The sequence below is a fragment of the Danio aesculapii genome, chromosome 2, assembly GCF_903798145.1.
Source record: "Danio aesculapii chromosome 2, fDanAes4.1, whole genome shotgun sequence".
NCBI classification, from domain to species: Eukaryota; Metazoa; Chordata; class Actinopteri; order Cypriniformes; family Danionidae; genus Danio; species Danio aesculapii.
This window is the reverse complement of record NC_079436.1, coordinates 11,428,493-11,442,717: the sequence shown is the minus strand read 5'-3', so window position 1 is coordinate 11,442,717 and position 14,225 is coordinate 11,428,493. Positions and strand designations below refer to the sequence as shown.

At 34.1% G+C, this 14,225-nt stretch overlaps 1 protein-coding gene across 1 annotated transcript in view; it reads left to right on the top strand.

Moving 5' to 3' along the window:
* Positions 1-14,225, top strand: part of greb1l (GREB1 like retinoic acid receptor coactivator) — a 119,733-nt gene that overhangs the window by 59,011 nt on the left and 46,497 nt on the right. Inside the window, exons 2-8 of the mRNA XM_056472812.1 lie at positions 694-778; positions 4,033-4,192; positions 4,338-4,514; positions 8,276-8,452; positions 9,025-9,201; positions 10,759-10,881; positions 11,683-11,799. Of these exons, the coding sequence (XP_056328787.1) occupies positions 4,036-4,192; positions 4,338-4,514; positions 8,276-8,452; positions 9,025-9,201; positions 10,759-10,881; positions 11,683-11,799 (928 nt within the window). The 5' untranslated portion in view covers positions 694-778; positions 4,033-4,035. The remainder of the gene's footprint in view (positions 1-693; positions 779-4,032; positions 4,193-4,337; positions 4,515-8,275; positions 8,453-9,024; positions 9,202-10,758; positions 10,882-11,682; positions 11,800-14,225) is intronic.

Here is a 14,225-nt window from a genome sequence, read left to right as displayed (position 1 = left end):
TAAACAGGCCAAAAGAACAAAACCTGTCCCATCACTCTTTGTGTAAGCCTGGAAGTAGGAGACATTGAGTTCCTTTCCCCGATGTGTTCTACAAACATTCCCTTGAGGTCACAGTGTAACTCATCCTTCAGTGTTATCAGTTAACAGCTACATATGTTGAAGATCACTGCAGTCTGTTCGACTTTGCAAACAACTGTCTGATCTGAGATAACGTAGATGAATATTCACAGCATATTATTCACAATACTCCATTCAGTGCACTTTAAATCAAACTATGCTCATTGCCAGTCTCTGATATTGCAATAGTCACTTTAGTTTGGGTCACAATTCATGCTATTAACTACTAGCTTATTACCTGCCTATTAGTAAGAAATAACTGTTCCTTAATAGTTATAAAGTACAATCTTATGCTGCATCCCTAATCCTACCCAAAACCTAAGCCCAACTTCTGCCTTAAATTCTATTAATAAACAGCTAATTAGTAGTTTATAAAGCTAATAGTGTTAGTTAATGGTTTGTTATTACCGTGAATTGTGACCTAAACTAAATAGTCGAATTTAAATGCATACTAGATGTGTATTAGTCTTGTTTTTTCAATGTATTAGCCAGCAGCAAGTTGTACCATATTCTAATTTATGTGGTATTTATACTGTAAATCAAACTGTGATTTGACCATCTGCCTCATGTTTATAGGTGCAGGAGTACTACAATTACACTTTAATATACAATGGAGAAGAGGTGATCTTGTCCTTTTGCTGCTGAAGAAATATAATCAAAGGTATAGTGGCTTCCTGCTTCTTGGTTGTAGCAGATATTTTCTACATTGATGTTTTGCATGTTTTTTGGTAGCCCTATTAGTGTGTACACCTTAAAATTAAAGTTTTTAAAAAGCTGTCAATGGAGCAGTGCAAAAGGTGCATGTTTGTACCTAAAATGTCCCTATTGATATCATAAATTCAGATGTTGGTACCTTCAATCATTCAATTTCCTTCAGCTTAGTTCCTTATTTATCAGAGGGTGTCACCGTGACTGAACCATCAACTATTCCAGCATATGTTTTACATTGCGGATGCCCTTCCACACTGAAAAAAATGATGTCTGCAAAATTGTTGCATACCATTTATATGTGTTGAATTTAAACAAACAAATTAAATTTGGTAATGTTCAACTTAATTTGTTTGTTTAAATTCAGCCCAAATAAATAGTTTACAACCACTTAACTTAAAAAAAATGAGTAAATCCAAGGAATCATGTTTTTCAGTGTAGCCGCAACCCAGTACTGGGAAACATACCTAAACTATATATTATATATATTTGACAGTTTTCTCTGAACTCTTGAGCCTTGCTATATCTTTGATAGTGACAAACTCATTTATCATAATTTGCTGTAGGATAAATACAAACAGAAACCAATACTGAGATTATTTCTAAATGTAAAAGACGAAAGCTCAACTAGAAGTGCAAATTAAAGTGTCAATGTGGAGCATATTGTCTGACAGATGAGAAAGGGTATACCTGATGTGTGTAGTTGGTTGTTACGTGCTAACAGCTGTATTCCATGACAGGTTGTCTTTGTTTATAATAATTGGGTACTGTTTCTATGACAGTATTCCATGACAGGTTGTCTTTGTTTATAATAATTGGGTACTGTTTCTTTTCAATATAAATGTTTACTGTATTTAATGTGTGGGTGTGTAATTAAAGATTATTACATTGCCAAATTGTTATTTGTCAGCTTAGCTGTTCTGAAGAATCCAGAGAATATGTATGATTCATTTTGGATTATTGTTATATTTGTTTAATTTATTTTTATGATTGTCGAAATTGTATTTTGTTGGAATTTTAGTCTGTATCATCTGGCAAAGAGATGACTAATGAAAACTTGTCCTTGGGCTAATTTGAGTACATTTACATTATTGAGGATTGTTGATTAATGGACAGTGTCTCTTTGTTAATAAAAAACTAACTAAATAAATAAATGTTTTGCATGTATGTTGGCAGCCCTATTAGTATGTACACTTTTCAAAATAAAGGTACAAAAGCTGTCAATGGAGCAGTGCAAAAGGTGCATGTTTTTACCTAAAATTTCTTATTGATATCATAAATTCACATATTAGTACCATCAATCATTCAATTTCTTTCAGCTTAGTCCCTTATTTATTTGGAGTTGCCACAGCGGAATGAACCGGAAGGAATACTATTACATAACCAAATTGTTATTTGTCAGCTGAGCTGTTCTGGAGAATCGTGAGAATATGTACAATTAATTTTGGATTTGTTTAATTTATTTTTACTTTTGTGGAGTTTGTATTTTGTTGGTATTTTGGCAAGTAACATCTGGCAAAGAGATGATGACCAATGAAACTTGTCTTTGGGCCAATTTGGGTACATTTACATGACTGAGGAATATTGATTAATGTACAGTGTCCCTTCATTGTGAAATAAATAAGTAAATTAATGAATTAATATATTAATAAATAGGTTAATGAAATGAGACATTTGGTATTGACACCAGGTCATTGATCATCCTATTAAGTTTATTTTGTGATAATGACCAATTGACTGCACATTAACTCCTACTTGTTCATTGTTCATAAAGCACAATATAGATTTACCAAAGAATACCAAGGAAAAAAGGAATTTTTATTGCATTATAGATGGTCAGACCTCCCTTCCAGGAGGTTTGGAGGTCCTACCACAGCCAGTACAGACATCCAATATCCATGCTGGAATTTACACAATGATCTCATTGCCGTGACGTAGTCTCAAAATTTATTTTTTAATCTGAATTAGCACGAATTAGCTTTCTAGTGAAATATATTCAGTTCATTTCATGTTTATTTATATAGCGCTTTTACAAAGTCCAGATTTCAGAGTTGAAGTTCAGTTTAGTTCAGTTCATGGTGGTTTAAACTTCACTGCTAAAAATGGAAGAGCAAATCCATCGTGGCGCAGCTCCACAAGTCCCAATCCAAGCAAGCCAATGGTGACAATGGCATATATGTGTCCTAATAGTGTTTTTAGCAACGTGGGACATATACAGTTGAAGTCAGAATTATTAGCGCCCCTGTTTATTTCTCCCCCAATTTCTGTTTAATGAAGAGAAGAACCATTTCTAAACACAATAGTTTTAATAACTTATCTCTAATAACTGATTTATTTTATCTTTCCCATGATGACAGTAAATAATATTTTACTAGATATTTTTCAAGACACTTCTATACAGCTTAAAGTGACATTTAAAGGTTTGACTAGGTTAATTAGGTTAACTAGGCAGGTTAGGGTAATTAGGCAAGTTATTGTATAATGATGGTTTGTTCTGTAGACAGTTGGGGAAAAAATTGCTTAAAGGGGTCAAAATATTAAAAACTGCTTTTCTTCTAGCCGAAATAAAACAAATAAGACTTTCTCCAGAAGAAAAATATTATCAGATATACTGTTAAAATTTCTTTTCTCTGTTAAACATCATTTGGGAATTATTTGAAAAAGAAAAAAAAAAGTTCAAAGAGGGGCTAATAATTCTGACTTTATCTGTATATATATTACTGTCATCATCTCAAAAAATGTGTTTTTGTGATTCATGACCCTTTAAAATAAAGCCTTGTAAGACTTCTGATGAAGTATGAACACTTATGTTCCTTTTTTGTGTCTGATTATTTGTGCTGGTAAAGGCCCAGATATAATTACAAATAAAATCAAAGAACAAACTAGTGTGATGTTACTTCAGACCAAAATGGAGGTCATTTAAACCACTGAAAAAGTGACTTCTCTGTGAATAAATTGGAGTCTTAATGTAACAGATTCAAGGGCTGTTCTATGATAGATTAAAAATAGCCTTGTTCAGACTGGAATGAAAACCTCATCTTGCAGTCCATCAAAAACATTTCATTAATTTTGCTTCCATCCCATCTTCATTATAGATGGAAACATTTGAAATGAAAGCCTTGTCTAACCTATTTAGACAAGACACAAAACTGAACTGATTGCTATTTAAACAAAGTTTACATTGAAAAATATGACATTTTGTTTCAGATCATGGGAAATTCATACGCGGGACAGCTGAAATCTGCCCGCTTTGAGGAAGCTCTCCATAACTCAATAGAGGCCTCATTAAGATCAAGCGGTGGTGATCCACAGCCGGTTTTCACACAGTTGTATCTTGAGCCTGATCAGTATCCTGGTCATGTAGAAGGTAAGCAAGGCCATTTGTCTTAAAGGAATTGATATTTAATTTTAGTATTAGTATTTTTTTTTGGCTGTTCAACAACTAGCTCAGAAGATAATTTTATGCTCTATATGGTAATTATAATGTATATTTTTCTTGTTCTGCCATTCAGATATTAAGCCCAAAATGGACCTGAGCCTGAGATCCGACCCGTCCAGCCATGTGCTTGTAAAATGCCACTCTTCAAATTCTGTAGAGGATATGGATGAAGAGGACGATTCAGACGCCAGCAGCCCACCGTTGCCTTACCTGCAAGGACCCCCTCCTGATGGCTGCTGCACTGTTGATGGTTGGAAATTTAACAGATTACAAGTTGTTCATTATTTACTCACTCTAATGATCAAAGTTTGTCACGTGAACTTATTTTTTACTAGGGCGGTCAATAGATTACATTTTTTGGTCCCACTTTATATTAAGTTGCTATAACTATTATGTACTTACACCAGGGGTGGGCAAACTCGGTCCTGGAGGGCCGTTGTCCTGCATAGTTTAGCTTCAACTCTAATCAAACACACCTGAACATGCTAATCAGTGTCTCCAAGACCACTAATTATCTATAAGCAGATTTGTTTGATCAGAGTTGGAGCAAAACTGTGCAGGACACCGGCCCTCCTGGACGGAGTTTGCCCACCCCTGACTTATACTGTAATTGATCATTCGTTACAATGTACTCATTGTGTAAATACATGCTTTTACATTGTCCTTATGACTGATTAAATACCTGCATGTAGTAACATCTGTAATCAAATAAATTCTGTATTTACATTTGTAATTACACTGTTGACCTTACCATACACCTTAACCCACCCTTAAACATTTAATCTGACCCATATCCCACCTCAAGAGAACCAGAAGATTACTGCAATACATTATGAACAAATTAAGTTCATTGTATTTATATTTTGATGTAAGTACATAGAAGGTAAAGCCATTTAATATAAAGTGGGATCTAATTTTTTGTTGTTGTTGTGATCCTGGTGCCACTGGTGCTGCGACAAGAACGTAAGAAACATCAAGGGGTGCATCAAAGGCACACATAAGTATGCGTTGTCACACCGTCTCTAAATATTTTATTCTAAACAGCTTTGAGGGATACAGACACCGTCAGTGATGTCAGGCATTTGTTCTTGTTGATTATAGAAGGCAAAGTGCGCAATACGGCGCATGCGGTGAGCGAATCCCTTCATCAACACGCATGATCGCGTTCATCTAATTTGCTTAAACTAAGCATTCTAAAGTAAGAACATAAACATCATTTGGGAAATATTTCAAAAATAAAAAAAAAAGTTATACTTTACAAGAAAGGATTCTGATACACCAACATGCAGCAGATGCTTTACAAAAGTTGTGTGTAAGGGAGGAAACACGTCAAACTTAGGAAATTTGACGGCTCATGGAATCAACTTAAAGATGAGGAATGGACTGTCTTTGACAACTTGTGACATCATCTGGCACTTTCAGTGAGTACGTTTACATGGACACCAAAACTCGGATTTTAATATGATTAAGACAATACTCTGATCAAGAGTCTACCACGTCAACAGTGATTTTTGATTATCTTAAAGGACCACAGACACAAACTGCGGAGGGAACAGTTATGGGCTGGTGACGCAATGACATTAATGGATCTATGTGCTATAACATGTAACTGGGAATCATGAAATGTAACATACAAAAAGCATCTCATGTAAACACCTGAATCATATTATTGTCTTATTCACATTAAGGTAAATCATTAGATCACTGATGTCCATGTAAAAGTAGTCACAAGTCCCAAACCCAGAAAAAAAGATGTTCCCTGATTTTGATGACAGCCTTACCACAGGTTAGTAGTAAGTTAATGTAATTTTAATAGCATAATGCAAATCTTGCATTCATGCTAACAAACAAATGATCAAAAGAAATATATTAATGCAATTGAAATATATATAAAATATGAATTGATGTTTACTTTAAACTTATTATAAATATATATTTATATTGTTCAATTATAATGGTTAAAATCTTTTTTTGTCAAATAATTTTGTGGCTAAAAAGTATCGGTTCAGGCACCGTTTTGGCACCGATACCATTTTAAAAGTATCGATTAAGCACCGGTATCAAAATAACCCTAAATGATACACAACCCTAATCATAAACATCACAGCAATCGTCTTTAGCTGGGTTATAGTTCTCGTCAATCAAAACTTTGATAGCAGTATTCTGGTTTGCTTTATGCAAATATAGTTTACATATAATCTAGCCATACAGTAATGAAAAGGTTTGACATTCTGTTTAGTCTGTACAATCAAAAAATAATGTTTGCTTATTGTTCAAACTGCTTATTTAAAATGAGCTAAAACAACACAATAGTTGAGGCTTTGTGGTGACAACATAATTTTTTTATATTCAATCCACTTAAATTTGTAAAAACAAGTAAGGTAACCAAATCGATTTGTGTTGGGACAACATGAAGGAATTGTGTGGAACCCTGCAATATTAACAGTGTATTTCACTGCACAAGCAATACACAAACACACTTTGGAGACAATCACAGAATATAACAGAGCTAAACACCTTGAAATGAATAAATAACTAAAAAGAAACCATGAATACATGTACTCTTTACATCTGTACTCTTTACAGAAACCTGCCTGGTCTTCCAGTATAACCTCATAGGACAACTTTTAATAATTGAGTATAAAATGTCAATCATGCTATAATATTAGCAATTGTGTTGATATTTACTTAATTTTAGGTTGTGCTGGAAAGTGGCCAAAATCCAAAGTCTGATAGATGTCATAATGGTAACGTCCACACAAGGTCAAGGCGTAACATGATTAGACGTTGATATTTGGTAGATTTCAGGTTGATTTTAGGTCGGACATAGGACATTGACGTCAGTCTGACGTTTTGTTCTGACGTCAACATGATTTTCAATTTCAATTTAAATAAATATTTTGTAAATATTTATTTACAAAATTTTAATACCAAATAATCTTTTATTTTTTTAAGTATGCCATAAAATATTTCAGATTCTCATTTGTTTTCTTGTTTTACAATATAACCAAAATCAAGTGTAGTTGTTCAACAGGATTATGTTTGATTTTTTTTTTTGTAAACTAACAATGCTGTGTGTGTGTGTAAACCATTATCTAAAACAGCCATTCTTTAAATTACTTTAACAGTCAATATTTACAACAGTCAAAATATGGTCACTCATTTGGTAGAGCAGGCAGTTAAAGATACGAAATCTTACATTTTAATGTGCATGGGCTCCCAATATATATTTAGCTGCACAAAACAGCAATAATTTCACCAAAAAATGCAAATTCTGTTATTAATAACTCACCCTCATATCTTTCCAAGGTTCTGAGATCCTTCGTTTGCCTTCAGAATACAAATTAAGATATTTTAGTTGAAATCTGACAGCTTCTTGATCCTCCATAAACAGTACGTTTCTGATTCATTCAAAATCTAGAAAGGTACCAAAAAGCAAATTATTTGTCTCCAGTGGTTCAATCTTAATACTATTTGTGCTCTCATAAAACAAAAGTAATGACTTTAATCAACACTTTCTTCTCCCTTTCTCACTTTCAGTGTCAGTATAAGGCATATGTTCGCAAATGCTGTGCACTGGTCTGTTTTGAAGATGTTTTTGGTTCATTTTCTGGACTTTGAACAAGCTTGTGGTGGATCAGGAAGCTCTCGTTTTCATCTGAGATATTTTTATTTGAGATATGTTCTAAAGATGAATGAAAGTCTCGGAGTGTTAAAAAAATTTTTTGGGTGAGACATTGATAGAACTGTTTTAATATAAACTAACCCTTTAATTTTTCTTTTTCAAAGTTTAATAATTCTCGTACATTTACAGTAAATCTTCGCATGTGCTTTGCAAAATAATGTGCATTAAAAATGTAAGTAGTCGATTTAGATACAATTTGCCAGTGTCAAGATGAAATACATGATAATGACAATACAGAACTGCAGACGGTAGCATTGAAACGTTGTGCAAACTGTGAATCATGATGCTTTTTCACTGTATAGCTGACTCAAGTCATCTGTGCCCAGGGTTCTGTCAAGCAGGAAAAGATCTGCGCCTGGTTTCCATGGCAACAGAGTCTATTGAGGTTCCTGCAGGGTTTGAGCTGGTCGGAGCTAAATCGCCCAGCATCCCAGAGCACATCCTCGTCTGTGCAGTGGACAAGCGCTTCCTGCCAGATGAGAATGGGAAAAATGCACTTTTAGGTTGGTGTTCCAATACATTTTCACAACCTATCAAACTTTGAAGGGTTAGTTCACCCAAAAAAATTTAATTCTGTCAATAATTACTCTCCAAACACCTGAGAACCCCATTCAACCTCATTTATCTTTGGAACACAAATTAAGATAATTTAGATGAAATCTGAGAGCTCTCTTATCCTCCATAGACAGCAATGGTCCTGACTTACACAAAGTTCAGATAGGTATGTCCACTGAAAGCATATGAAAGTCTGTTTTGAGGATATTTTGGGGTATATGAGGATATTTTTTGGACTTTGGGACAATTGTGATCTATGAAGGATGAGAGAAGTCTCAGATTCAATCTAAAACATCTTAATATCTATTCAGAAGACAAACAAAGATCTCAGGGGTCTGGAATGACATTAGGGTGAGTAATTAATATCATAGTTTTCATTTTGGATGAACGAACCCTTTATTATATAGTTATGATCAAATAGTGGTCATGTTCATGGTCTGTTTATAAAACAGCATAAAACTATTCTTTCTATCAGAGACTTTTACAGCAAGTAGTGATGTGTGCTTGTGCATTTCTGAAGGGTTTTCAGGGAACTGTGTGGGTTGTGGTGAGAAAGGGTTTCGTTACTTCACCGAGTTCTCCAACCACATCAACCTGAAGTTATCCACTCAGCCGAAGAAGCAGAAGCACTTAAAGTACTACCTGGTGAAGAATTCTCAGGGTGCTCTGTGCAAGGGGGCCCTCATTTGCTGGAAAGGTACTACGCACATGTGCAAAATATCATGATAAATAACATGATTAATTATCGGGGCCAATAGCCAATAATGGTGACCTGAGTTTGAGTCCTGGCTCGAGGTCCTTTGCAATCCTTCCCCTCTCTCTCTGCTTTCCTGTCTTCACTATACTGTCCTATAAAAATTGAATGTTAAAAAGCTAAAAAAACATGATTAATTATCCAAAGGTCCCTGTTTTTGCTTTGTGTTTACATTTGTTTAAATTTGTGTCATCACTGTGTTCTGATTTTGTTAAAACCCTTCTTATTTTGTCACATTCTACATTGCTTTCATGGAGTTTTCAACATAACATACAAGTATTATTGAGTTAATGAACGCATGTTATGAGTGTCTGAAAACATACAAATTATGTTAAGTATGTCGAGCATATTAAGCCTATATTTTCCATTAGTAATCAGTAATGTGTAATCGATTACTTTTTAAAAGTAATTTTAAATCTAAAATGTTTTAATATCTGTTCAGAAGACGGATAAAGATCTCAGGGGTCTGGAACGACATGAGGGCGAGTAATTAATATCATAGTTTTCATTTTTGGGTGAACTAACCCTTTAATGTGTAGTTATGATCAAAGAGTGGTCATGTTGATTGTTTGTTCATAATACAGTGTCAAAAAAGACTATAGTCTTTATTAACTCATTACCTTCAACACTGAGTTAAAAACTCTTTTCTTTAACTTTTAGTAAATTTTGAGTTAACTACACTCATTTCATTTGATAAAGTTGACTGTCGGGTTTTACAGTGTATATTTACATTTTTTGTCATAAATTTTTTTTTTTATTTTAAGCCCAAATCAATAGTTCTTAAGATAATAGTTCTCCAAAAGGTTTAAACCATATGAAGGAGAATAAATGATGAAGTTATTTTCATTTCTGGGTCAAATATTCCCGTATGGTTTGTACACCGTGACCTGTTCAAATCTCTAATCCATAAACATAGGGTATAGCAATAACATGTTATTTGTTTAGCATGATATATATATATATATATATATATATATATATATATATATATATATATATATATTAGAGTCTTGATTGGGAGGTAACGTCCGATTCCGATCGAGTCTGAAACCGTGTGATCGGGCCCGATTTCTGATCGCATCTGGACATCCCTATTTTACATGACCATCTCAGACATATCAAACTGCAAAATTGACACAAAATTACACTTTGTTAAACTTTTCAATATCACAAGACGTTAGAGCAGAGATCAAGGCCCCTTAATGCAATTCAAAAGCGTAAATGTTTTAAAAATGCTTATGAATCACAAAATAGAGGAAACAGAGTATCTCTATACTGTACTTTTTGCAATGTGATTACTCCCTCACTTTCATTCAGCTTATTCCCTGCTTTATCAGGTGTTGCCACCACGGACTGAGCTGCCACATTGAGATTCTTTATTTAGAAATTATATAAAAGTAATTTAACTATGAAATACAGTAATGTCTATTATAACTAAACCTGTTTGATTTGAAAGAGAAGAATGTTTCATCAAACATCTTTTTTTTTTTCTACACACAGATTGTAAGACACGACCGTTCTCAAATAGTGCTTCTTCATCCAAGCCTAGTTCCTCATCCTCACTAAGCAGCAAAGAAAATGGAGACACAAATGGCCACAGTCCATCTCCCTTCCCCCTCTCAGGTGAGTGGACGTGTGGACCATCAAATATTGTATGCCTGGTCGCACGGTTTTGTTCTAAAAGCTTTCTGGTGTTTACTGGAGGTCCAGTGTAAGACAACACACACTGCATCTGTCCAGTGGAGGTTGTCCATCTTTTGCTGGTTTCAGCATGCACAGAGGTCATGTTCTGTTCAGGGGGGGAGGGGACATACGGGGGTGGGGGTGAAACCTGGGGTTAAAGAGAGCTAGGGGGGGCTACTCAGCATTTGGTGACATCTGGCTAGAGGCCACACGGTGTTTACCCAACAGTGTTTGGTGAAAGAAAGCAAGTCATTGTCTCATTATTCCTCACAACACTATTCAGAGAAACAGGCAGCTGGCAGCAGAGTGCGTCCATTAGTGCTGATAACAGTCTTTTACAGTGCCCAAAATAGGTTTAGGGGAAGGGCTTATTATTGTACACCAAATTTGACGAATTTAGGATTTTCACCTAATATCTCCTGGATGGGAGAGCTCACCCAAAAAATGAAAATATCTATTCACTCTCAATTGGTTCCAAACCTTCACAAGTTTCTTTCTTTTTGAAGGAAGCTGGAAACCTCTAACCATTGAGTGACTTCCATAATAATTGTTATTTCTACAAGTTAGTGGTTACAGGTTTTCAGCTTTTTAAAATATCTAGTGTTCAACAGAAGAAAGAAACTCATAAAGGTTTGGAACAAGTAAAGGTTGAGTAATTGAGGACAGAATTACATTTTTGTCCATCACTTTAACTCCCAGTAAAGCTATGTTTGTATAAGATGTTGTTTTTTTGACCCACAGACTCGCCTCCTGCCCGTATGCAATCTGGCTCATCCTCTGGGATTTTTGGACCCCAGGAGCTGGGCTTCCTTAAACCATTGAACACACCAACTCACGGGACCAAGACATTACCAATCGGTATCAGATATTTGACTTCATCTTGAATTCAAAGCAGCATTGATTTCTCATAATACTAGGCTAAAGCCATGAGTCATTCTCTACTGAAATATATATATTTTAAATGTAAGCAGTTCATATATATATATATATATATATATATATATATATATATATATATAGTAATTTCAGCAATATAATCTTACAATTCATCATACTAAGCAAATAACATGTTGTTGCTATACCCTATGTTTACGGATTAGAGATCTGAACAGGTCACGGTGTACAAACCATGAGGGGATATTTGACCCAGAAATTTAAATTACTTCATCATTTATTCTCCTTGGTTTAAACCTTTATGGAGAACTATTATCTCAAGAACTATTGATTTGGGCTTAAAATTAGTAATTTTTTATTAACAAAAAATGTAAAACACTGTAAAACCCAACAGTCAACTTTATCAAATGAAATGAGTGTAGTTAACTCAAAATTTACTGAAAGTTAAAGAAAAGAGTTTTGAACTTAGTGTTGAAGGTAATGAGTTAATTAAATACCTCATTACTTCAACTTAAATGGGGTAAGTTCACAGTACTCATATAGATTTTTTTAACTCAAATGGTTTGTAGCAATCGGTTTCCTCAAACAGTTTAAGTTGCCTTAACTATTGGGTTTTACAGGACTCAGTTTGAGTTCTCTTCCTTTATTGTGTTTTACTGTGCTCAAATTGATTCGTTTACTCAAATAGATTAAGTTCACAGTACTCATTAGAATATTTTTTTTTTACTTAAATGGTTTAAGTTATCTTAACTTTTGGGGTTTTACAGTGTTTGAAACTCTATTGCTTACCAGTTGGTCAGTAACTTTATAATGATTCATTCTAAAACTGCCTGATAATGCAATTAATATTTAGCACTATTTAATAATGATCAAATTGGACAACCTATACTGTGGTCCTATAAATGTGTGCAATCAGTCTGATGCAAGACAGATTGAACTTCTGATGTGAGTAGGCATGGGACGATAACCGTTTTCAAGGTATACACAGGTTTAAAAAAAAGTCAAGGTTTTAAAACCATCAAAATTTTCTGCTATATCATTCCTAAGGTATGAGTAAAGTTTTTTATTTACATTTTTTTGTTGTTGCTTTTTAGGATAACATTATGTCAAGCAGAAAAGATATCCAAAGATGCCGTTTTTTAATTGTAAAAAAAAAATCTTGTTTTTAAAACTAATGAAGATAGCATGCCCCACTTAATCCACATACTTTGATTAGTATAACAGTAAGTTCTTAAAATACTATTAGGTATTCCTTTTTGTTTTAATTTACTATACAGCTTTTGATGATTAACCCTATAAAAAGATTTAGAGTCATCCATAAAACCAATTATAACAGTAGAATTTTGCCTTTTATACAGTTCTACTACTTCCTTTAACTCATAATTACATAAATCAGTGCTGTGATGAGACTTAAAACCAAATTGATTATCAGTAGTCCCCAGAAATGCACCAAACCTGTCTAATATTTTATATATGTTTGGAATCCAAATATGAACTTGTATGTCATGTATGTAAATTATATATATATATATATTATATATTATTATATATTGTCATTCCGTATAGATATATTGTTTCCGTATAGATATTGTTGCTACTGTTTTAATTTTAGATTTTTTTTTTACATTAAGCAGCCACAAAGCTGTGTTCAGTGTTGTTAGCTGCCTTGTTTTTCCACACAAAAGGACTAAATAAATCTCCTCTCTGAAGGTCATTTGTATTGGCTGCTTACCATCACAACCCATGTACACCCTTATGGAATCGCACACAATAAGTCACTCCGAAACATCAATATAGGTCTAGAAATACTGTATTAGGGGTCTTAATGTCACCACCATGCTTCAATTTTTTTCTGATTGATGTTTAAGACATTTATGTCACTATTTGTGTGTGTGTCAGGAATATTTGATGCAAAAGTGGCCCAGCAGTTCATTATCAACGTGCTATCAGTTAAAGGAAATCAATAAACTGTTTCGCGGGAACCATTCTTCTTCAGAAATGAGCAAGAATGCATTCCCTGTTGAATTTGTGTGCTTCTGGGGAGGCAGATGCATTTGCATAGATGGTCACCAGAAGAGTAACCATTAGCCATTAATGTGAAAAACATGACACCCCTCGGGACACAGGGGAAATTGTGGAATAATTTAAGTATAAAATGTTTTTTAATGATTTGTGTGCACAGCCTAATACTATATTATATGTATAGAAATACTGTATTAGGGGTCTTAATGTCACAGCCACACTTCAGGTTTTATCTGATTGATGTTTAAGACATTTATGTTACTATTTGTGTGTGTCAGGAATATTAAATGCAAAAGTGGCCGAGCAGTTCATTATCAACGTGCAATCTGTTAAAGGAAATCAATAATAGACATATGAATAAAGATTTA